The sequence below is a fragment of the Meriones unguiculatus genome, chromosome 3 (assembly GCF_030254825.1).
Source record: "Meriones unguiculatus strain TT.TT164.6M chromosome 3, Bangor_MerUng_6.1, whole genome shotgun sequence".
NCBI lineage: Eukaryota > Metazoa > Chordata > Mammalia > Rodentia > Muridae > Meriones > Meriones unguiculatus.
In genome coordinates, this window is record NC_083351.1 from 14565735 (window position 1) to 14589586 (window position 23852).

A 23852-nucleotide genomic window follows, 5' to 3' on the forward strand; every position below is an offset into this window, starting at 1 on the left:
GAGTTCTTAACACTTCACACTTCACTGCAACTGGCTTCGCCACCTGCTTCCAGTGTGAGTCCCCGGACAGCTACTGCTGCCCTTCCTCTCCAGTGCGACAGGATGGTTGGCTGTGGAGCTCTGTGGGTACTATCCTGGGTCCTGTCCTGCCTAGAACTCAGCTGACGAGCAGGACAAGCTGACACACACAGACCAGGTAGGGCACAGTGACTGGGTTCCCAATTTCCTCAGCCACAGTAACTCTGGGCTTCTCAACTTCTTTGGTCACATTAAACAACTGGAGAAAAGATGCTTATGGTGGCCATTCACCTGACCATGTCCTCCCTGTCAGACGCCTGTTCTGTGCTCCACTCAATCGTTGGAATCCAGCAGTGCTTCTGCACTGGGGAGCCCGCCTCATCTCAGTGAACAGACCACAGGCAGCATCTTTTTCCTTCAGCCTTATGGATCATACTGAGTCTTGTGGATTCTGCCTCTGAAACAGCTGTGAGCCTATTGTCTGCCTCCACCTCCACAGCTAATGTCCTTGCTTGGCAGGCACTGTCCTCTCTAGGCAGGTTCTAGCAGGGACAGGGAGGCAGGGACTCACCAGTGACCAACAGCTCAGCCCTGCTGTTGCTGGTGTGATACAGGTTTCGGCAGGTACAAATGTAGACACCGGCGTCAGAGGGCTGCACACTGGGGAAGTGGATCTCGGAGCCTGGGGTGGGGAAAGACTCGTCAGGGTCCAGCTCCATGTGCCCCAGTAGGACAGGAACAGGGTTGACTCGTGACAGAGGAGGCTGGAGGGCTGTGAGTACCTTGATGCCGCTGCTGAGCATTGCTGGGCAAGGGCCGCCCGTCATCTCGAGACCAGTAGAAGTAGTGCGGTGGACTCCCGCTGACCTGGCACCTCAGGGTGTGGGGGCTGCCTTGGGGAACCACACTCCGGGAGGGATGGATCTGAACCTCCAGGGAGTCTTTTGCTAATGGAGTGGGGGAAGGAGGCCATTCAGCAAGGAAGGCCCAGCATAAAGCAATGTGTCACGCACCGGTCTCCCAAAGCCTCGGGTCCCGGACCTCAGAACTCTTTCCCTCACACTCTCGAAGGTCCATGATTCCCTCTCCGACCACCCTGGGCCATGGTCCTACTTACTCAGTGGCTGGCACCGGCCTCCTTGCACATTGGGGTTACCGACATAGCCTGGGGCACACCTGTTAGGAGAAATGGAGACCAGCTCTGCAAGCCTTAAAAGATCTAGTGTCTCACAGTGAACTAGAGGAGCCAGGTCAGCCAGCTGCCCACGTATGTGGAGTTCACTCAGCATTCTAGAAGGTCTCTGGGGACCAGAGAGGCTCCAACACAGGGCCTCAGGGAGCTGAGACAGAAGTTGCCGGCTGGCTGGGGAATGGAGGAGGAAAGCCTGCTATTCTCCAGGAAACATTCATTCGACCAACATTGATTAGGAAACTAATATGTACCAGACACCATGCTCTGTATAGAGGCACAATAGGAGGCAAAGGTCCCTGGTCTGGGGACAAATTGGGAAAACAGCATAAAGAACTAAGAATGAGAAAAGGGCATAGATCAGTGGATCCAGGGAGAAGTGTGAATCCAGGCCTGAGGTCAGAGAGGCTGTAAAGCACAGTTCCTACACTATTATGGGACATGCTGCACAGTGCTTCCAGAGAACTGATCACATTTGGAAATATCGTTGTTTTTCCTCTGATTCATCTCCTATTTGGGGTTGAAGTCTCCATAGGGCTGACACAGGATCTGTCCTGTTTGTCAGCTTATCCCCAGTACCACAGTACAAAGCATGAGCACAGAGCAAATGCTCAATAAAAATGTGTTGAGCTGCCAGGCAGTGGTGGCACACGCCTATAATCCCAGCACTCAGGAGGCAGAGGCAGGTGGATCTCTGAGTTTGAGACTAGCCTGGTCTACACAGCAAGTTCCAGCACAGCCATGGCTACACAGAAAGACCCTGTTTCAAAAAACCGAAAACTAACAAACAAAAAACTGTTGAGCCCTAAATGGCACACCCACACCTGTAATTTCTGTCTAACCTGTCCATTCCTTCCAAAAATGGTGTTAAATGAACACAAGAGGCTGAATCTTGAAGGCTAAGAGGAGTTAGCCAGGAAGGGGTGGGGCCGGGGCTTGAACTGTTCTGCACGCAGGGAATGGCACATGAAGACCCGAATACTAAGGATTCAAGGAGTCGCCAGGAGTGGTGGCACACGTCTACAATGGCAACACCAGGAGCAACGCAGCCTGGGCTGCACAGTGAGACCCTGCGCCTTACCAACAAAACAAAGCCAACAACTCGAAAACTTTCCCCCAGTCCCAGCTGATGCGAGGAGTAAAGAATGGGACTAGAGCACGGGAGTCACAAACACCTGCTCAGCCCCAGGGCAGCGTGAATGTGGGAAGGGTCTGGGGGGGTGGCGTGGGGAGACCGGACACACATGACATGACCCCGGTAGAGACTTTCCTGAGGCACCCCCTGCAGAATTCTCACCCGGGGCTCTCATTTACCCCTTCTCTTCCCACTCCTGACCAGAAACTTACTGCTCACAGTACTGGCCAGTGTAGCCGGGTTCACAGGCCGTGCAGCGGTACCCTCCAGCTCCGAGGCTCTCACAGGTGCGGGAGAACCTGGGACGGGCAGGCAGGGGTCAGCACACAGGAGCTTACCCCCCCCCCATCTGGCTCCCCATCCTCCAGCAAAAGCTCATCCTTGTTGCTGAGCAAAGTTCTCACATGTTCTCTGGGTTGGTCAGCGGGCAGGCGCAGGGCTGGCAGTCCTCAGGTGTACCAGCCGTGGCATCTCCATAGTAGCCAGTCGCACACAGCTCGCAGAACTCACCAGCAGTGTTGTGCTGGCATCGCTGTAGGGCACAAGGGTGTCAGCTACCAGCGCTGAAGCAAAACTCATCAAAATACCCTGGCCCAGAAACCATAAACCCACAGATTTGTCTTAAAGATGAGTCATGGAAGGACATACAGATTTAATTACAGAGATGCCCATCAGCTCAGCAGTGCTGAAAAGAATACCCATAGGGACCTGGATAAATCAAAAAATTCTTCCAGGCCTGGGCTTGGTGATGCACCAGCAATATTGGCGATTGAGAGGGGGAGGCAGGAGGATCAGGAGTTCAAGATCATCCTTGTTTATGCCAAGAGTCAGCTGGGGAAAAAATAGGGGAGAGCAGGCATGCATATGTTACACAGACATAGGCAAAACAATACATTAGAAAAAACCCCAAACAAATGTAGAGCATGTATAATCTCATTCAAAGACAGGTATGTGAGTGTTGTTAACACATGGTGTTCCTTGCTGCATATTGAGTTTGGACTCTGTCAACTCTCTGGGCCCTGAGCATTTACCTGTAGGACCAGGCACATACTGCTCCAAAAAAATGTGTGGAAAGGTATATTTACCAAGGTTTGATCACCATCATCACCACCACCACCAAAACCAAATTAAAAAAAACCCCAAACCTCTGTAATCTGTCTCTTCTACAATAACATTGCTACTGGGGGCAAGCAATGAGGAACCACGGCTTTCTTTACACAGCAGAACGGCGTTCCATAGTCCTGGCTCCCCACCATGTTCACCTGTTTTTTCCCCCCAGGTGCTGTCTCCTGTGAACTTGCCCCTGGGAGCAGCCATACCTTACCAAGACCCCGCCCATGCCCCTGCCCGCCCCTGGCCTGTCTGCATCTCACCGAGCAGGCTCCAGTCTCCGGGTGGCACAGGTGGGAGTGGCCGTTGCATTCACACAACTCACAGTGGCCAAGGTACAGTCCACTCCCAGTGCGTGTGTAGCCTGGGGCGCAGTCCTAGGGGACAGAGGAAGGTTGGTCTCCGTTGCCCACAGGGTTCCTCTCAGAGCTGGCAGATCTAGCCTTCTGCCCCTCCTGCACTTTCCAGTGTCTAGTCCCCACTGACTGTAGGAGGGGGCATCCCAGGCCAGCCTTCACGCTCTCTTAAGAGGCCCCAGCCTGTCTCTCATCTTCACTTTCATGCCTCCAGAAGGAGACAGGGCTTGGCATGCCCAGGCAGTGCAGCTTAGAGAAACAGTATATATCCCAAATGGGGAACCTGCCTCATCCCAAGCCCTTGGTTCCTGAAAATTGTGGTGGGAAAGGTCTTTATGGAAAAACTTCACAGCTAAAGGGGGAAGTGAGCTGTGGAGACCACTTAGGATAAGGGACTCTTGAAGATATATATATATTTTTATCATTTATTTATGTATTTATAAACCACAGCACATATATGGAGGTCAGAAGACAAGTCGTAGGAGTCAGTTCTCTCCTTTAACTATGTGGGCTATGGGAAACGAACCAAGGTCCAGACTTTGTGGCAAGTGCCTTTACCACCTAAGCCATCTCGCCGAGCTTTAGCGCTAAGTGCGCTTGCATCGGTTAGTAATCCTGCTAGGCCTGGTGGCACACACCTGTAGTGCCAGCACTTTGGAAGTGGTGGCAGGAAGACGCAGATGTTCGAGGTTAGCCTCTGAACAGCTTTGATATACATACATACATGCATATATATGTATACACACACACACACACACACACACACACACACACACACACACACACACACGGACTGCATGAGCCCCTGCCTTAAAAATCCAATCCAAACCAAAACGAAAACCAAACAAACAGTGACAGAGGAAGCACATAGCACCATGGATGTGGGTGCACAGTGGGGATGAAGGACCACAGGTTTTGAGAGCAGGCAATTCTCTCTCTCCCCCACCCCTTCTGTGAAAGCTACCAAGGGCCTCCTCTCCACATTCCACAGTCAGTTGGTGGATCTTTTGGGCCTGGCTGCAACAGCGTGCATAGGGCACATAGGTGCTTCTCAAGAGCTCCTCTTTCAAACTTGGTATCTTTGAGGAGCATGAACTTCTATGCTGGTATTTGAAAAGCTCCAGAAAAGATACAGGGACATTGAAGTGCAGAGATGTGGGCTTGCTATAGCTGCACCCCTCCTGACCTCCCTGCCACCCACCTGCCATCTCATCAGATGATAAGTGGATTAGTGCCATGTGTACGGTAAACTCCTGTCCACCTGGAGCTCAAAGCTTGGGCCAGATCTAGCAGAGGCTCTCAGGAGCTTCAAAGTGACAGTCCTCTGTCCCACCCTACAGACACAGCACATCATGCCCTGATCTCTCTGTTTCATTCACTTTGTCCATATTCAACAGACACATTGTCCCTGCCTGGTTCAGATCATGGGATGCCTGTACCAGCGTGACTTCCCCACCTCAGGGCCCTGTTCGAGGCTGCCCATGGTGACCCTGCTGCAGGCCAGGTCCCCATGTGCTCCTCCTCCCAAGCTCATCAGCCCTCAAGCCTATGTGGTACCATCCACTCCAAGCTGTGTGCCTGAGGCGTGTCCTCGCTCAGCTCTGAGAGGCTTCTGTGCTTGTGTGGGTTTCCCCATCTGAAAGCGTGCTGCTCTGTAGGAATACTGGCTTGAGGTTAGGACAGACAGACTTCGGAGTCCATCAGATCTAGGTTCTCTACATGTTGGCTGAATGCCCTTGGGTAGGTCACCTATCCCTTGGACGGTTTGCTTCTGTTGGCTAAAGGGATGGCAGGAGTGATCGCAACAGTGTAAGAGCAGGAGCCACCTAGCTCAGAGAGCTGTCACAGCCTACAGCAATGGTCACCGACCAACCACCTCGCACATACCATGACACCGGAGCAGATGCAGCCAGGCCAGCCACACACTCACCTGGCAGGACAAGCCAACATAGCCTGGAGGGCAGCGGCACTCTTCTACCTCGAGGGCTCGGGGTCCACCAGAGGGCCCTGGCTGGGCCACTTCTAGGCTCACAGCACTGATGCTGGCTGCCCGTGGCACTGAGGAGAACGTGGCCCGAATCAGGAGCTCATCCAGATCCGCCAGGGCCATGAGCAAGTGCTCACGGGTGGCAGGCTGTCCATCTGGCCGCCGCCAGAACTCCTGTGTGTCGGGGGGATGGCAAGTGTCAGTGGAAGCTCTGGGTCAGGAGGCCTGCTGAACTTGTGTCCTGGCGTACCCTCTGCCAAGGCGAGGATGGCAGTCAAAGCCAAGAGCCACCCACCTCTCGGAAGATAAGCTCATAGCTCCTCCTCTCTGGGCCCTGGAGCGCTGGCTGGGAGGCCACTAGCATGATGTTATTGCCCTGTGGAGACACCAGAAAGGTTAGGAAGGGCATTTAGGGCTATGGGAGGCAGCCGTATCCACCAACCCCAAGCTCTCCCAACCACTTGGCCTCCCATCTGTCCACTACTCCAAAGCTCACGTGCCTGCTCGCTGCTCCCATGCCCAGCAGCCAGACTAAGATCTAAGGAGTAGCCAGCCAGATAGCTGGCGGGCGGGGTGTTGGAACCTGGCTTCCATTTTCCCCTCTGCCTGACCACTATGGATTCTAACGAGCTCACCGTAATCTGGATATCGGGATCCGAGAGCGGGCTGCCCTGTGGCCCTGATGTGTAGGAGAGGGTGTACCGTAGCTTCCCGCCATAGGCCGCCACCTGCGGAGAGACAAGGTCACGCAGGTGAGGTGCAGAGCCTCTTGATCCTGTGTGTTGCACCCTAACCTCAGAAGGCCAGAACTTTCAACACACAGAGCTGGAAAAGTTCTATCAGTTCCTCCCTTGCCTCACTCATGAGAGGACTTCTTTTCCATTCTCCGTTGCCTGGCAGTCACAGCCAGCAAGCTCCAAGTCTCTTGTTATGTGTAGGCGTTTCCCATAAAATGACATGAGTTAGAATAGTGAGTCCCTTGGGGAGCCTGCCAAGGTAGTTTTAGCCCAAGCATGGTGCTGCAGGATTCTGAGGCCTCGGTCTGCTGGGCTACTGGCATGGGGCCTGCCTCAAATTCACTTCCTCCTTTCTGAGAGCTACCTCCTTGTTCCTCCTCCCTCTCTTTTAAAGTATTTATTTTAGGTGTGTGTTTGTATTCCTGAGTGTACGTATGTGAGTACAATGAGTGCCAAGTGTACGGGAGCCTGTGGAGGTCAGAAGAGGCATTGGAGTTACAGAGGGTCGTGAGCCAGCATGTGGGTGCTGGGAATTGAACCTGGGTCCTCCGAAAGAGCAACCCGTGCTCTTAACCACTGAGCCATCTCTCCAGCCCCCTCCTTGTTCTCTTTAAAGAACAACTTTCCCATACACTCGGCTTCCCCCATCTGCAGTGGCGAGCAGGCCAGGCCTGCCCAATCAGCACAGTTCTAGATCAGGAAGGTACGTGGGGTAAGGTCAGTCCCAGTGTGACCAGATGCAATGTACGCACGTGCGTCTCTCCCTGGCTGGGAAACAACCAGGGCACCCAGCACTCCTCTTTCTTTTGGGACAGAGAAACCCCCAACTCCCTCACACCAGAAGCTACAAAATGACAGCAGCTGAGAAAAGGGTCCAGTCAATGTGTGGACCCAGCCACCATCCTTGGACCCCATGGTTTTGTTGTTCTTGTTTGTTTTCTATTGTGGACAAGCCAACTGGACATGTGTCTTTGTAGGCATGACGAGATGGCTCAGGTTTGTCGAAAAGGGCTTTTTCATCCTGGCAACTGAGGTTCCAGCTCTGCCCTTTGGACTTTCCTCCCTCTCCTCCATCACCAGGGCAGAGGGTTGGCTGAAAACTACCCAGCATGGAGTGTCCTTCTGGCCCAGTGTGTTCTTTCAGGGGGTGAACATTTATCAAACACCAGCTGACTACACGCCAGGCCCTGGGTGACACAGGCCCCAGGGCTATATTCTCTACCAACTCAGGGTGTGGTGAGGAAGTCAGCACAACCAGATTACAACCGAAACAACTGGTGTCCTGTTTGTTTTGGATGCCAGTGAGTTCAGAGTCTCATCTGGGACCAGCTTTCTAGGAAGCGGAAGGCGTGTGCCACGCAGGGATGTTAGGCAAGGGCTACAGAGTGAAAGCCCGGCCTCCGACTCCAGCTCTGCTGTCTGGACAACTGTGGATGAGTCACTTAGTCTGAGCCTCACTTTGCTCATCTGCAGATAGGAGCAAAATAATACCTTAAAGGGCACCTCGGGGATTACATCACTCAGGACACATCCTGTGGCATCTTAGTGCAGAGAGCACACTTGAAGGCTGACAGTTCTCCATGACTTTGGTGCTGACCCAGATTCTAGTAGAATCTCCTCACCTCACTTTCTCTGGACTTACTGGCCTGGCTTCTGAATGGGCTCTACATGTGTTATTCAAACTCTGGTCACCCCCTCCCCACCTGCTAGAGACCAGACCTGGGCCTTAATAGCTTTACCACTGAGCCAAAGTCCCAACCCCTAGGCACACACACTGTCATGTGAGGTCAAGGTGACAGCAATATCAACAGTGACAAACATCCAGGGCAGAGGAGGTTGCTCAGTTGGTAAAATGCCTTTTGTGCAAGCATGGTGACCTGAGTTTGATACTCAGAGGAAGCCTCCCCTCCCCCAATCCTGGTGAGACAGAAAGAGGCTGATCTCTGGGACTCCACAGCCAGCCAGCCTACTAGGTGAGCTCCAGGCCAATGAGAGACCTTGTCTCAAAAAACAAGATGGAGGGTACTTTCTCAGGAACGGCACCTGAAGTAGCCTTCTAGCCTCTACAGTGCATGTACATGCCTTATGTGCGCATGCAAGAACACACACATACACACACACACACACACACACACACACACACACACACACACAAGATAGCAACATCCAGAATTCAGGACTGGTGGAGAGTTCTTGGAGGGCAGAGTCGGGAGTCGGCTTCTGCAGTGGCAATATAGCATACAGCAAGCATCAAATGAGTGCACACAAGGTACAGGGAGAGAGGAGGAGGGCTGTTCTGCTTCCCACCCTCTGATGGCCAAGAATCCTCTAGCCACCTACGGCCCTTCCACTTCCTGGTTACCTTGTTCCCTAGGAAGGCTCGGGGCAGCTGCCAGTAATAGAGGCTTCCGGGCAGCAGAGAGAAGCCCTTGTAGGAAAGTGAGAACTAGGACAGAAGATCGAAAGGTAAGAATGGGGCACAGGCAGCCCAGCGCAGACCCGGGGCCCACCCCAGCTCCACAGCACGGGCCCACCATATTCTCTAGGCAACCTGCTTTCCCACTCTGGACCCAGGCCCCCAGCTCTTCTGTCTCAGTATGTTCTCGGTCTGGCTTGTCTCACAGCAGTGCGTCTTTCTGGTGGACCCCAACAGCAATGGGCACAGTGGTAAACAACTAAATTTTAGTGGCTCTTCTTTTCTTTTTTGGGAGGCAGAAGCAAGTGGGCCTCTGTGAGTTTGAGGCCAACCTGTTCTACACAGTGATCTCCAGGACAATGAAGGTTACATAATAAGATCCTATCTTAAAACAAACAAACAAAAAAACCACCACATCAAAAATGTAGCCAGAGAGCTGTGGATGTAGCTCTGGATGGTAGTGTTTACTTAACTTGCATGAAGCCCTGGGTTCCACCCTAAAGATGGAATAAACACCATAGTAGATCATTATTATCCCAGGACTCAGGAGGTAGAGGCAGAAAGATCAGGAGTTCAAGGTCATCCTTGACTATAAAGTGCCAACCTGGGCTACAGGGGACTGGCTCAGAAAAAAAAAAAAAAAAAAGTAGTTGGGTATGGTAGTGTATACCTTTAATCTCAACACTAGGGAGGCAGAGACAGGACGACGGACACAAGTTCAAGGCCAATTTGGTCTCTACAGGGAGACCCTGTCTAAAAATGAAAAATAAAAAAGCCTAAGTAGCAGGCAGACACGGTTATTATCCCAGCACTGGAGAGGCCGAGACAGAGGATTTTGAACATGAGGCCAGGCCTGAGCTGATGTGGGACCCTGCCTCACTCAGACTGGCGTAGTTACAGTGATATCTGAAAATAGTTACAGTCCAGCTAAGCAAGCGTGGCAGATGGGCCCCTCAGTGAGTGGCGGGTACATACCTGAGAGCCTGCTGGGGAAGACAGAGAAGTGATGGAGGAAAAGGAGGAAGAGGAGGAAGAGGAGGGGGGACCTGCTCGAAGAGCTGAGGCTAGCTGGGGGTGGGGGCGCAGCCCACGAGGAGGAGGTTGGGGGCGGGCGGCAAAGCTGGCAAGGAGCTGCCAGATCTCAGCATCCATCCTCCTCTGAGCCTCGTCCACCTGGGGGACCGGGAGAGGAAGGAACAGAAGACAGGAATAGATGGACAGAAAGACACCCGTGAGGCTCTGCCTTGCCCCAGGCTGCACCAGCCCCATCCAGTTTCCCCAATGTGGGCCTCCCATATGCCTTTGTCTACCACCCTCTCCTTGCGTCCTTTGCCCTCTCACTCCTAGGCAGAGCATCCCGGGATGAGATGGGCTGGGTCTGCTGAGGAGGAACCCTGCCCAGGTGCCCAGCAAGAGAAGGACAGAAAGCTCTGTGACAGTCATGGCGGGGGTTGGGAGGGGGTGCGGGTAGGATACCCACAGCACGACATAACCGCTCTGGTGTGTTTGTAGAGCACTGGAGTGTGCTGGCCTGGACAGGCAGGAGAAGGTGACCCAGGAAAGGCTGGGTCTTGCTTCAAGGTCTGATCCCTAGGTCCCCAGACACAGACTGCCCCTGCCCTAGGTTACCTGTGATAGCCGCTGTGCCCGGCCCCTGCCCTCAGGGTTCCCAAGGTTCCTCCCAGTTGTCACAGCAGCCCGCCACTGTTCCTCTGAGAGGGATGTGCGGTTCTGATGGGGTGGAAGCCACAGGCCAGCTTAGCCCTCCCGGGGCTCAGACCTAATCTCATGGACAGCCTCTTCCCCATGCATGATGCCAGCAAGGAAGGCCACTGGTGAGGGAGACACTCCCCATCGCAGGGCTGGCACTTAGGGTTACTCCAGGCTACTAGAAAAGCACATGCATAGAGGTCAATGTGGTTACTGGCAAATACACAGGGAAACTGGGGAGCCGGGCAGTCGCAGGGAATTAACATCAATTAGTTTTCCTGTCTGCAGACCTCCAACGGTTGGCACCAGAAACACACCATGTGGCTGGCAGAGCGCAAACCCCTCCACACTCTCCTAGAGACAGTACAGGCTCAGGCAGGGCATCCGAGGGCATAGGGCATCTCCCATGCGGGTTGAGGGCAGCCACGGATACTCCGTGTGTGGTATCCCCATTTCACAGCACTCAACAACGGCCTACCTGGTGAGCCCGTCGTAGCCTTGCAAAGTGAGCCTCCCTCTGTGGGGCAGCGGGAAGTGCCAGGGGAGGGGATAGAGAAAAGTCTGAGGGAGACCGGGAGAGACGGAACCAAGGGGAAGACCACACGAGATGGCTGCCGGGGCAGTGCCGGTTTCTCTCCAAGAAGCAGGGACTGGAATGCCTCAAAGCCCCCCTGCTGAGTGGGCTGGGGGGGGTGGCTGACTGGGCACCAGCCTAAGCTGGTGGGGGACTCACAAACTTGAGTCCCATTGCCCTAGTACATGGCCATGATTGCATGAGGACCCTATGTGGCTGCCCTGGAGTTCACCTTTTGTTTATTATTTTATTTTTATTCGTTTTATTCATGTTTGCCGGCACATATGTCTGCATGAGGCTATCAGATCCCCTGGAACTGGATGTAGTTACAGATGGTTGTGAGCTGCCATGTGGGTGCTAAGAATTGAACTCAGGTCTTCTAGGAGAGCACCCAGCACTCCTAACATCTCTCCAGCCCCTGGAGCTCACCTCTTAGACCCCGCCCTTCACAAGACCATCCTTGTTGATGATGCATTCCGACCAGACCCCACTTCAGGGTGGAAAAGCTCGTTCTCTCTGCCGAGCTCAGCTTTTTAAGGACACATCTGACCTGGGTGCAAATCCTGCCGCTATTGCCCATTAGCTGTGGGACTCAGGTGAAGTCTTTGACCTCACTTGTTTTGCTTTCTTCTGCTAGGAAATGGCAGTGGTGCTGGCTGATTCGTGCGCTCATGGTTTAAGATGCCTGAAGTATGTAGTCAGAGCTCACTAGAAACGACCTGAGAATCACCATGCCAGCACCCTGCACTTGGCCTGCATCACCCATGAGCACACAGGGGATGCACATGGAAATGGTCTCACCCTGCACGTGTTGTGGCCCGGCCCGAAAGCTCAGCCATTAACAACTGAGTTCTCAGCATGTGTCAGGCACAACCGTAGCAGCCATTCTGCGCTGGGGAGGCCAGGTGTCCAGCTAGTGGACAGTCCAGGTGAGATGTAATTTGAGGCCTGATGGTCCCCAAAGGCCACATGCTGCATGACAGGGCAGCCACATGGCAGAGCTTGTGTCTGAGTCCCGGTGGACCCCCTGCTCAGCAAGGACCTGGCTCAGAGCTGGCACTCGGCCTACAGCCCCACTTGTGCCTTACCTTGTCTCCCTGGTAGGTTTCTGGAAGCTGCCAGTAGAAGGACTCTTGGCCAAGGTGGGCAAAGTTGCTGAAAGAGAGCTGGGCCCCATCGGGCACTGACTCCACAGTAAAGCCCCCTGTCAGCTGGCTGTTGCGCTGTGGGTTCACCAGGGCAAAACCTTGGAAGTCCCCAGGAGCAAAGTGGGTGGAGATCTGGCAGCAGGAGGGAGAACAAGGGGTTAGCTAGGTGACGGATTAGACACACCAGGGTGGACAGGGCACAGAGCTGTAAGGGCAGGACATGGGGCTTGCTAAGACCAGGGCTGAGAGAGAAATGATGGAAGGGGTAGAGCTCCGGGCTTAGATGAAGGGATATATGCTCAGGGCTAAGATGAACAATAACAGAGGCCAGGAAGGACTCGGGCGGGTGTCAGGTCACCGGGCTCAGTCCTGGGGTGAGCAGTAATGGAGGCCTGGAGATGGATTACCCTCCTGGGAGTCTGGCACCCGCCTGGGACAGTGCTCCTAACCTACAGGGTGCAGACTGGCTCTTACCAGATGACGTGAGTAGGAGGAGCTGGCGCACTGCTGGGTGACACCCATGCAGAAACAGGGCAGGCAGCCTTCCGGGTTGCTGGCACTCAGGTGGAAGTGGTGGGGTCGGCAGTGGCTGCAAGTAGGGCCTTCCACCTGGGCCTGGGGAAGATGGACAAAAAGATGTGTGCAGGGACTCGGAGGTGTCTCCTGGGCCCCAGAAGCCTCTGAGGCCAGCCTTCCCAGCCTCTTCTAGCAGGTACAGAAACAGGGCAGGCAGCCCTGACCACCCCGATCCATGACCAGGTCTCAGGATCCCCTCAGGTACCACTTGACTTCTCTTCAGCCCCAGCGGTGGACCGAGCTAGACCTCATAGAAGGCAAAGTTTTGAACTGACCTTGCATTGGCACTGACCAGCGGCGTCACACTGGCTGCTGATGCTGCCATGGGGGTCACAGGCACAGCCTGGCACCTCTGGCACCTGACCATCTCCTGAAGTGTAAAGAAGCCGCAGATGGCATCCCCAAACCCAACACTGAACACCCCATCTCCACAGCTCTCTAAGTTCTTCGCTCAGCACCAAGAGGACCGCTACCGGCTTCTGAGGGTGTGGCGGTACCTCTTCCTGACCCCATGTGACAGGTGGAGAAGCCCAGAATCAGAAAGGTAAAGCCCCTCTCCCAGGTCCCAGGGAAACAAAGGACCCATCCTAGCTCTCCCTGGAGAGAAAAGCACCCCCCAGTGCCCTCCCAAGCCTGCAACTCTACTCACTGCGGCAGGGCTGGCCCTGGCTGGGGTTACCATAGTAACCTGGGGCACACCTGCAGAGAGAGACAAAAAGTGGAGTCCTGGGAAACTGGTGAAGAACCTGGGCCCAAGGGGATCTGGGCTTGGACTCAATGACCCCACAGTAAGGGAAAGGACTCATCGGCCTTGTGCGCCCATTTGATAGATGAGGCATGGGGGAGAGAAAAGCAAGGGCGGAGCCAAGACCACAGCCGGTGAGTCAATTTCGTCAGACCTTGACCCCAAGGGTCAAGATCAAGAGATTTAACATTGGGCTTGGTGGTGTGGGTCTATAGTCACCTCTAGGAGATGTAGGTAGGAGGAGCAATAGTTCAAGGCCACACACAGCCACATAATGAATCTGTAGCCAGCCCTGATGACATGAAACTCTGTCTCAAAATAATAAAACAGAACAAAGGGTCTAAAGCAGGGGTTCTCAACCCATGGGTCATGACCCCTTGGGGGTCAAAGAACCCTTTCACAGGGGCTGCCTAAGACCATGGGAAAATACAGATATTTCCATCATGATTCATAACAGTAGCAAAATTATAGTTACAAGGTAGCAATGGAAATAATTTCATGGTTGGGGGACAGCACAGCCTGAGAAACTGTTTTATAAAGGATTGCAGTGTCGGGAAGGTTGAGAAGCACTGGTTTAGTGAAAGGACTCTGGGTAAGACAAGGGATGGGCTGGACGGTAGGCTATAGGCCAACGCCAGGCTGTGGGGTGAGGCTCCCAAAGCCGATGGCCTTTTGCAAGAAAGAGCAGAGGTCACAGGCTGCTCGTGAACAGCTGGGTTGGGGTTCACTGAGAATGTCAGGTATCATCTCCTGGGCCGCTGGCCCTCCCCACCACCCATCTCACCTCTCACAGTGACGCCCGCTGTGACCCGGTGAGCATGAGTCACAGGTGGGGTGGCTGTCTGTGTCCAGGAAACAAGTGTGGGCAGCCCTGGGAGAGTGGGAGAGTCCAGTCAGTAAGGCATCGGCCGCCCCTGCTGGGCTGTCACAGACCCGGTCAGTGGCGGAAGTCTATGCCGAGAGTTCCGTTCCTACTGCCTCACTCATTTCCACTCGGGAGCTACAGTGGGTACACTGTCCCCTTTTAGGAAACTCGGGCTCTGGAAATGAGGATATCTCTCCCCAGTGACACACTGAGAAGTGGCCAACCTGAACTGTCACCTCTCCCCAGTGATGGGCAGAAAAGGAGGTAGGAAGGGTAATGAGCATTTGAGGGAAGAGTGGGGCCCGGACTCACTGGCCAGCAGCAGGGGATCCATGGCATGGGCAGGGCTGGCAGTCCTGTGCTGTGCCACGCTGGGCATCCCCATAGTACCCTGGCTGGCACTGCTCACAGCGAGCCCCTTCCGTGTTGTGCTGGCAGCTCTGCAGGGACAGAGGGAAGGTTGAGGTTGGGCTCCTGGAAGCCAGCGCTCTCTGAGGATGGAGAGTGCAGGGGCGGGACTCACCTGGCAAACGCCGGTCTCAGGCTCACAGACCTCCGAGTGGCCATGGCAGTTGCACCGCTCACAGGTGCCCAGGTAGAGTCCGCTGGGCATGCGTGTGTAGCCTGTGTCACATTCCTGGACACAGAAAGATGGTGGAGGGTTGGTAATGTGGGGAGAGACAAAAGAGGAAGGGCCAGAGAGCACAGCGGAGGAGGCTGGATGGACAGATATGGCAGACCCAGGCTCACCTGACAGGAAGGGCCGCGGTACCCAGGTGGACAGGTACACTCTTCTACTTCCAAGGCGGGATCCTGGCCGGTGTTCTCCGGCACAGCCACGTCCATACTGATGCCAGAGACCCTGGATATGAAGAGACTCACAGTAAAGGGATGTCCACCACGCACTGAGAATTTCTAGAGTCCCATGCTCCATCACCACGTGGCCTCCCCTCTTCAGCAGTCTCACAGGCTGCCGCAAACAGCTCACATATGCTGCTTCCTCCAAAAGGCTACCACCTTGTAGCCCTCCTTGCCTGGACGCGCTAAACTACCCGGCTCCTCTGGGGACTCTGAAAAATTGACTCAGGGGACTCTGGCCCCGGCTTCTCAGGATTCTGGGGCGGTAGGGGGGGGAGCAGCACGCTCACCATGCCACAGGCAGAGTCTGAGGAGCTACACCATGTCTCTGCTTAGTCTAGAGACCTCTCTGCCCCGCCTCGGCCCCAGCTACCTGCTCTCAGCTGGCTGCTGGGTGTAGGATGCTTGGATGAGGAGTGCGTCGATGCCTGCCAGGGCCATCAGCAGGTGCTCCCGTGTGGCTGGCTGCCCATCTGGCCGATGCCATGCTTGCTGTAAAGGAAATGACATACGATCCATTCTTGCTGAGGGCCCAACAGAGAGGAACAAGGACAGATGGGATGGGGCTCACCTCCCGGAAGGGCACTATGAAGTTGCTGGGCTGGCCAGGGCTGGGCTCCCTTGAGGCATGGTGCTCCAACACAATGCCATTGCCCTGCAGCACCACCAGCGGCTGTCTGTGCAGGGGCGCGGAACTGGGCCGGGGCCTCTGGGTCACAGTGAAGCGCAGCTCTCCTCCGTAGGAAGTGACCTGGGGCAGGGGTGGACGGGCTCTCAGCGGAAGACCTCGGTCAGGCCATGTTATTGAGACTGTCTCACTGCCCTGCCTGTGTCGTTCCTCTGAGCTACCCACCTTGTCCCCTCGGAAGCTGGCGGGGAGACTCCAGAAGTAGGGTCCAGACAGGAGGTTGTGGAAGGAGGAGAACAACAGCTCCCCGGGTGTGGGGGACGAGATGCCCTCACTGGTGGTGTGGGTGCCGTCGGCGTTGGTCAGGCTGAACTGAGCGGGCTGTTCGGAGGCCCCGAGTACCTGGAAACGGAGACGGTTGGAAAGGGGCAGTGGTGGGACCCACCCTTTGTCCTTCCGGCCCCAGGCGTGGCTGTCCCATCCAGCTGCCGTCCTCTGGTGGGTACCTGGGCGCGGCTCCAGGAGGAGCTGCTGCACTGGCGGCTGACCCCCATGCAGAAGCACTTGAGGCAGCCGTCCGGGTTCTGCTTGCTCAGGTGGAAAGAGCCGTCGGAGCACTCGTTGCACAGGCGCCCCACCACGTTGTTCTGTGGACACAGTCGGGAGCTGCAGGATGGCCCACAGGAGGGGCTGCCTGGAACTAGCAGGGGAATCTGCCCCCAGGCTAGATGGGGGTCCCAGAGGGCCAGGGAAAGCACACACATGCGAGGCATCACCGCATCAGACCACGGTGCTTGCGGAAACCGTTCTCCCCCTTTCTCATCAGCTGCTAAGAGGCTCACTAATAAGTTTAGACATGGAACGAAGCGAGCTGATCGAATTAATTGCCGCTACAACTTATGATGGGAATCTCAGGCTAGTGCCTCTGCAGCCACCGCACTTAACTTCCATTAGCATCTTGGGAGGCAGTGGAGATTTTTCCATCTTTATCAAAGAAAGGTTTGGGGATATAAAATGAGACACAGGGTTACTCTGCACGCTTACCCACTCTGAGCTATAAGGTCAGGTCGGGAGCACCTGACTGTAAAACCTGCCAGTTCTTTTCTCCACTGACATCTGATCCTCCCACTACTGATGAGGTGTCAACAGGAAACCTCACAGGGTGACGCAGGAGAGGGCCAGAATGCATGCAACGGATGCTGAAAGCATGCCAGAAAATTGAATCGAGGGCAGCTGACTCCTTAATCAGTGTATGGAGGACCTATGAGCCTCAGGCAAGGCCAGTGCCTACTCATCAAGGGCCTCTTCCACCTTTTGGCCACAGTAAGGCCGGGACCAAGGTCTGAGAGCGTAGACAGTCCATGTACCTTACATCGGCAGGTCTCTTTGGGGGCGGTCAGGCTGCCTCGCTCATCGGTGGTGCTCAGGCTGCCTCGTTCATCACAGCGTATAATATCCTGGGCTGGGAGGCAGGAGGAAAGCATTGATGGGGGTGGGGGGTGGGAATGGGTGGCTCTCCAGGGATTCTGGGCTGGGAAGTCAGGGAGGAGGAGCCCAGGCCGGCAGGAGATGATAGGAGATGGTCACAATACTCACTGATGGGCCTACACTTCCCGCCTGGCTGGATGGGGTTGCCTTCATATCCAGGGGCACAGCTAAAGGGGACAACACTGTCACACCCCAGCCCAGGACGTCCTGTCTCCTACCCCAAGCCCCTGCCAGCTCTCCCTTACCTCTCACAGCGGCGGCCTGTGTAACCTGGGGCACAAGCGTCACAGGTGGCTTGGCCATCCGTGTCCAGGAAGCAAGTGTCTGAGAATCTGTGGGGATCAAGTGGGCAGGGTAGTAGAAGGGTAGAACTGGTGCCAGGCCTGACCTGCTAACCCCAGAAAGACACACGGAGAGAGACAATGCCATCTCGGTGCCATCTAGGCCCCTGTGGCCTCATAGCAGCTGTAGAAAGGGAGATGGGCCCAGTATACAGAAAGGGAAAATGAGGTCCACAAGAGATCAAAGAACACGGGACAACTCAGTGAGCCGGTCAGGACTGGAATCCACACTGGTACTCAGATTCCCTGACAGAGAATGCCCCCAGCTTGCCACACTACCATGTCCTGAGTGGGGTCTGACCTTCCGGAGGCATCAATGTATGGGCAGGGGCAAGGCCGGCAGGCAGTGGCGGTGGCCTTTGTGGCATCTCCAAAGAAGCCGGCCTTGCACTTGTTACACTGAGGTCCTTCTGTGTTGTGCTGGCAGTTCTAGGACAGGAAAGGGTAGAGGGCGACTCAGGACCCACTGAGCAGAACTAGGCCAGACAGGCTCTAGGACGCTCCACAGTTCTGCGGCTCGGAGCACCCAGGTGCCTCCCCTGGTAGTGGTAGACCAGCATGGCAGCCAATCTCATAGACGGTTCCGAGCACCCCTTGACATGGATCCAAACCTGTCACCCTCTTCCAGGCTGCACGTAGGACCAGTTCTGCCCTAGAGTTCATTCTGTCACCCCTACAGCTGCTTGGGGGTCTGGAGATGTCATGTCTACCTTGTCTATGCCTTCTCTTCGATCAGCTTTACGATCCTAGTTCCCAAGAGACAAGTGTGATCTCTAGGCCCCGATTCCCTCAGCTGTCCCCAAGGGAGAGAGACCTTCACCTCCCCTCTCTGGACACTGTATCTCTTGTTAATGCATCCAGAGGTCATTGTAGTTCACCAAGATCCATTCAAGCCATTCTAGAGGTGATACAATGCTCATGGATGCAGGAGAATTCGACTCCTATCCAATGTCCAAATGGCATCTTGCGATACTCACCAAGCAGTGGCCATAAACAGGGTCACAGGAGCTGGCATGGCCATTGCAATTACAGCCAGAGCAAGTGCCCAAGTAGGGTCCGCCAGGCACCCGGGTAAAGTGGGCATCACAGCTCTCACAAGACAAACCAGAATAGCCAATGGGGCATCTGTGGGGACAGGACCAAGATAGTGGCTGTAGAAGCCACACACCTCCTGCCCTTTCACCTCTACTCCAGATGGCACCCCCGTGGCTCACAGCCCCACTGGGGCAGGCACCTGCACTCCTCCACACTGTGGGCACGGCCATGGCTGGTGGTGTGGGTGACCGTGGTGTCCATGACAATGTCACTCAGCCCCACACTGGCCATCTTGGTGTTGTACACTGTCTGCAGCAATACAGCCTCCAGGCTCGCCAGGACCTGCAGCATCTCGGCCCGCTGCACGGGCCTGCCAGACTCGTGCACCCAGTGTTCCTGGAGGGCACAAGAGTCATTTAGACCATCAGTGCCTACACGGCATGCCTCACTCCACCCTGGCCAACCCTGCCTCCTGGACGGATCCCCGAGATTCGGGAGGCACCCACCTCTGAGAGCTGGACCTGGCGCTGGTTCAGAGTTCCAGGATGGGTGGGCGTGTGGCCTCGAGAGTGGAGGCGGTACCCTGCACCCACGAGGATCACATCTGGTTTCTGCACCGGCTCCAGCATGCCTCGTGCCAGTTCATAGCGCACCTTGTAGCGCAGGGAGCCACCATAAGAGTCCACCTGGTGGGGACAGAGCAGATCAGGGCAGGGCAGCCATCCTCAAGAGGCTGCATCCTGTCCTCCACTTACTCGCTCTGGCCACTGGAGGCCCTGCCTAGCAGAGAAGGCTCACAGAGAACTGAGCATGGGGAGCCCAGGCCTCGGCTGACAACATGTAATGCCATACCCATGGAGACCAGTGTGGGGCACTCTACGCAGTCCAGCGAAGGGTGGTTAGGAAAGACGCACAGGGGCTGGGACTGACGCAGCTGCCCAGCTTCAGAGTGAGCAGAGACTGAGCAGGCCCCGCCCTCCTCACCTTGTTGCCCAGAAACTGCTGGGGTAGGGCCCAGAAGGCGTCATGGACAAGGAAGCGGCGGGACAGGTCAACCAGCTGGAACTCCTGCAGGGCCGTGTCAATCTGCAGCTGGGTGGAGGAGAGGGGTGGCACACCAGGCTGTGAGGGCATCGTCACGTTCACACCTGCAAGGACAAATGCAAGGTGAGGATCGCAGCCCGTGCTTCACGGAGAAGAGCCTGCTGAGAGCTGGAACCCAGGACGGGGAGACAGAGAGAAAACTAGCCTCCTTCCTAAAGTCAGAGCTGGCATGGCACAGGCCTGTAATCCCAGCACTGCTGGACAATCATGAGTTTAAATTATAGGCCAGGATGGGCTAGCTAAGACCCTGTCTTAATCCATTCAACCCCACCCCAAAGAGAAGCATATACACTCTTTTGTCTTTCTAGGCTTTTCTGGTGGTGGTGGTGGTTTTGAGACAGGGTTTCTCTGTGCAGCCCTGGCTGTCCTGGATTCACTTTGTAGACCAGGCTAGCCTCGAACTCCAGACACCTGTTGGTCTTTGCCTCCTGAGTGCTGAGATTAAAGGCATGTGCCACTGCTGCCCAGCTCTCATATTTCTAGTCATTTTTATGCCCTGCAGTTTTGGTGCATGCCCTAGGGAAGGCCATCACTGCAGAGTGACAGGTGGGAGCCATGTCCGAAGCCACAGAGTCAAGGAAAAGAGAAAAGGGCCACTGCAGCAGGACTTTCAGAGCCTTTGGCCCCTCAGGCTGGAAGCAGCCCACTGGGGTTAGCAGAGAACTAGACAGGGCTGGGGCCTGAGCCTGGATAGAGGCCTCAGTTTTCTGATCTGCAAAACAATGCTCCTAGTGACCCAGCTAGTGGAGGGATGAAGATAAAAGGCACAGGTTGACTTAAAAAGCTTAAAAATGAGAGTGGCAAGAAGGAAGCACTCGAAAAAGGGATCGCTGTTCTTGTTATGAGGGGTCCAACCCTCTTCCCGAATGTGCACAGACCCACTCCCACACAGGATTGCCTGCAGCACCCTGACAGCCCCCAGGACACCACTTCACTTGACAGTAGGAACACTTGGAACCTACATTCTGCCATTTGGTGCTCACTTATCATTGGTGGCAACCCAACAGTTTTGTTTTTTTGCATGTACATGTTTACGGGCCTGAATACAGGTGGGTGTGGGTGTGCCTGTGGAGGTCAGAGGTTGACATTGGGCATCTTCCTCAATCATCCCCAACCTTAAAAAGAAAACAACGAAGACAAACTACATTTATTTATTTACATGTGTGCATGTACGTGCTTACAGCACACAGAGGCCAACGTCAGTTAATCAGTTCTGTCCTTCCACCTTGATGGCTGAAGGGACAGAACTCAGGCTGTCAATCAGGCTTGGAGGCACCTACCTTTACCCCCAAGCCATCTCACCAGCCCTCCGGATTTGTTGGTTTTTGTTATTGTCTCTCTTCATAGCCTTGGCTGTCCTGGAACTCACTATGTAGACCAGGACAGCCTCAAACTCAAAGCTGCCTGCCTCTGACTCTCAGTCTTGGGCTTAAAGGCGTGTGCCACCATGGTTGGGTTTCTGAGATGGGTTTCTCACTGACCCTGGAACGGGACAGCTAGGCTGACTTGACAGCATCCCTTCTGCTTCTGCCTACCCAGGGCTGGGATTTCAGGCTCTCATTGTGGACTTCACGTGGATCGGCTCAGGCCCTCAGCACTGCTGTGGCAAGCACTTCACTGACTCGGCTGTCGCCCCAGCCCTCTTTTTAGCTGTGAGCGAGTGGATGCATGCATGCTGGTGTGCATGCATGTTTGGAAACACAAGGCCTGGCTCCAGTCTGTGCTCCCTACAACCCGAGGCAGGGAAGATGCAAACATGGACTGGGATTGAGCTAGAGGCTTTTCTGACATAACTCAGTGTTTCTGGGTCATTCCCTGCCCTTCGGCCCAGGTCTTTCTCTGCCTGTCCTAGGTTCCCAGGAGCCTGAAGTCCCCATCGCCCCCACATCCACATACCCTTGAAGTCATTGGGCTGGTCAAAGCTCAGCCGGATGTGGTCCCGGAAGCGCCGGCTGCTCTGGCACAAGTTGGTCACACCAAAGCAGAAACAGGGCAGGCAGGAGGCACTGTCCTCCAAGTAGAAGTGTCCATCGGGGCAGGGGCCTACCGGGAGGCAGGGGAGAGGCTGTGGTTGGCCACCTGCAGGAGGTCCTGCGGCACTGGTGCCAGTCACCCCCCGCACCCCCCGCCTGCCCCGCCCATCTGCAGCACCTCGCTGAGGGACGAGCTCCAGCACGCCATCTGGAATGCCGAACACCATGCCACGTGCATTCATGGCCTCACAGGTGTATGCACCCTGGTCTGCCTCCTTCACATCACGGATGATCAGCGTGCCACGCCCGCCCTCGCTGGTCATTGTCACCCTGGTAGGCCCCAAGACAGCGGTAGGTTAGGTTGGAGCCACAGACCCAACCTCTTCCCCAGGCAAGTCACCCCCAACTGAGTTGCACCTGGGGTGAACAGGGATGTGGCCCCAGTTGAGCCTCCAGTTGATGATGGGTGTGGGGACACCGATGGCTACGCAGGTGAAAGTCACTGTCTGGCCTCGGGAAGCCTGGATGGACTGCTGGGGAGGGGTCACCACCTGGGGAGGCACTGGAAACAGCAGAGCGAGATCGGAGTGTTTACTCGGCAACAGGGGCAGGAAGGACAGCAGAGAGTAGAGACTGGGAGCGGAGAGCATAGAGAACCAAGTTGGAACCGCCCCACGCACGCCGGGCCCCACTCACTGCAGCCAAACTCATCACTGCGGTCAGGACAGTCGGGTTCCTCGTCACAGTGGAAGCTGGCCGGGATGCAGCGGTTGGTGGAGACACATCGGAAATGTGTGGGCTCACACACTTCCCCGGGGAGCTTGACGGCTGGGGACAAAAGCAGGTGGAGTGAGCCCAGGGCAACACAACTCACCTGCCACCTTCCTCAGGCGTCCCCTGTCAACTCCCTTCATCTTGCCTGCATTACCCACCATGCCTCTGAAACCGAGCCAAATACAATGGGTCATAAAGTGACCAGGCTCCTGGCATTCCATTACAGAGACACAAAACGGAGTAGCCCATGGGTTAGGATGTGACTAGTCAATGCAGGACACTACGTTCCCAGAGACCCACATATCCAGTTATCTCTTGTTACCAATGCGGTAACAAAGAAAAAGGCTAATGGCTGTCCACATATAGTGGAGCAGAAGAGACACAGCCAGACAGCTGTCTCCTAACTGTAGTTCCAAACACAGAGGGCAGCATCCCTCACTGACCAGTAAGGCCGGCACACCTCCCGGAGCAGCCACAGGGGCACAGTGGGGCCTGGTGTACTCACGACAATTGACCTCATCCGTACGGTCCTCACAGTCAAAGTCACCGTCACAACGCCACAACTTGAGAGCACAGTGTCCGTTTCCGCAGGGGAACTCGTTAGGCTCGCAGGGCGGAGGGGGCCCTGCGTGGACCAGGCAGGGGTTCGCAGCGGTCCTCTGCTGACCAGGACCCAGTCCCCACTCTCCCGTCCCCCACAGTGCTCACCACAGTCCAGTTCGTCGCTGCCATCCCTGCAGTCTTCCTGCCCATCACAGAGGTAGTCTCTGGGGATGCAGTGCCCGCTGTGGCACGTGGCCTCCTGGGGTCCACAGGCTATGGGTCTGGTAACACTGGGTAACAGAAACTGCGGTCCATATGTGACTGGCGGTGGAGGTGTTGTGACTGCCTCTGGCCAGAGTGGTAACGGCGTCACCTTCACCACAGCAGGTGGCAAGGAGCTGAGCTCTGAGTCCGTCTCCTCTGTGGGCAGGATCCCTTGATGTTTAGTGAATGGGTGGCTGTCACCTCTCATCCCACGGTCCCCCATGCTCCCAGGAGTCCACCCCATGATCAGCCTCTGCATCTCTCTTTCCCCATCCCCA

The 23852-nt window shown here is 55.3% G+C and overlaps 1 protein-coding gene across 2 annotated transcripts in view; it reads right to left on the reverse strand.

Annotated features, from left to right (window-relative positions):
- Positions 1-23852, reverse strand: part of Hspg2 (heparan sulfate proteoglycan 2) — a 97491-nt gene that overhangs the window by 31419 nt on the left and 42220 nt on the right. Inside the window, exons 8-42 of one of the 2 annotated variants that reach the window (XM_021630806.2) lie at positions 23476-23730; positions 23273-23392; positions 22690-22821; positions 22411-22555; positions 22172-22323; positions 21917-22063; positions 19901-20064; positions 19423-19602; positions 19116-19312; positions 18859-19006; positions 18183-18310; positions 17786-17872; positions 17649-17707; positions 17420-17514; positions 16559-16699; positions 16278-16454; positions 15996-16175; positions 15798-15916; positions 15317-15428; positions 15090-15203; positions 14879-15006; positions 14486-14572; positions 13606-13655; positions 13232-13326; positions 12855-12995; positions 12321-12512; positions 6431-6523; positions 6091-6171; positions 5739-5969; positions 3716-3829; positions 2747-2874; positions 2555-2641; positions 1136-1194; positions 801-965; positions 590-700 (exon numbers count right to left, since the gene is read on the reverse strand). In XM_021630806.2, coding sequence (XP_021486481.1) covers positions 590-700; positions 801-965; positions 1136-1194; positions 2555-2641; positions 2747-2874; positions 3716-3829; positions 5739-5969; positions 6091-6171; positions 6431-6523; positions 12321-12512; positions 12855-12995; positions 13232-13326; positions 13606-13655; positions 14486-14572; positions 14879-15006; positions 15090-15203; positions 15317-15428; positions 15798-15916; positions 15996-16175; positions 16278-16454; positions 16559-16699; positions 17420-17514; positions 17649-17707; positions 17786-17872; positions 18183-18310; positions 18859-19006; positions 19116-19312; positions 19423-19602; positions 19901-20064; positions 21917-22063; positions 22172-22323; positions 22411-22555; positions 22690-22821; positions 23273-23392; positions 23476-23730 — 4614 coding nt within the window. Of the gene's footprint in view, positions 1-589; positions 701-800; positions 966-1135; positions 1195-2554; positions 2642-2746; positions 2875-3715; positions 3830-5738; positions 5970-6090; positions 6172-6430; positions 6524-12320; positions 12513-12854; positions 12996-13231; positions 13327-13605; positions 13656-14485; positions 14573-14878; positions 15007-15089; positions 15204-15316; positions 15429-15797; positions 15917-15995; positions 16176-16277; positions 16455-16558; positions 16700-17419; positions 17515-17648; positions 17708-17785; positions 17873-18182; positions 18311-18858; positions 19007-19115; positions 19313-19422; positions 19603-19900; positions 20065-21916; positions 22064-22171; positions 22324-22410; positions 22556-22689; positions 22822-23272; positions 23393-23475; positions 23746-23852 lie in introns of both variants that reach the window. The other variant, XM_021630805.2, reaches the window with a different exon arrangement.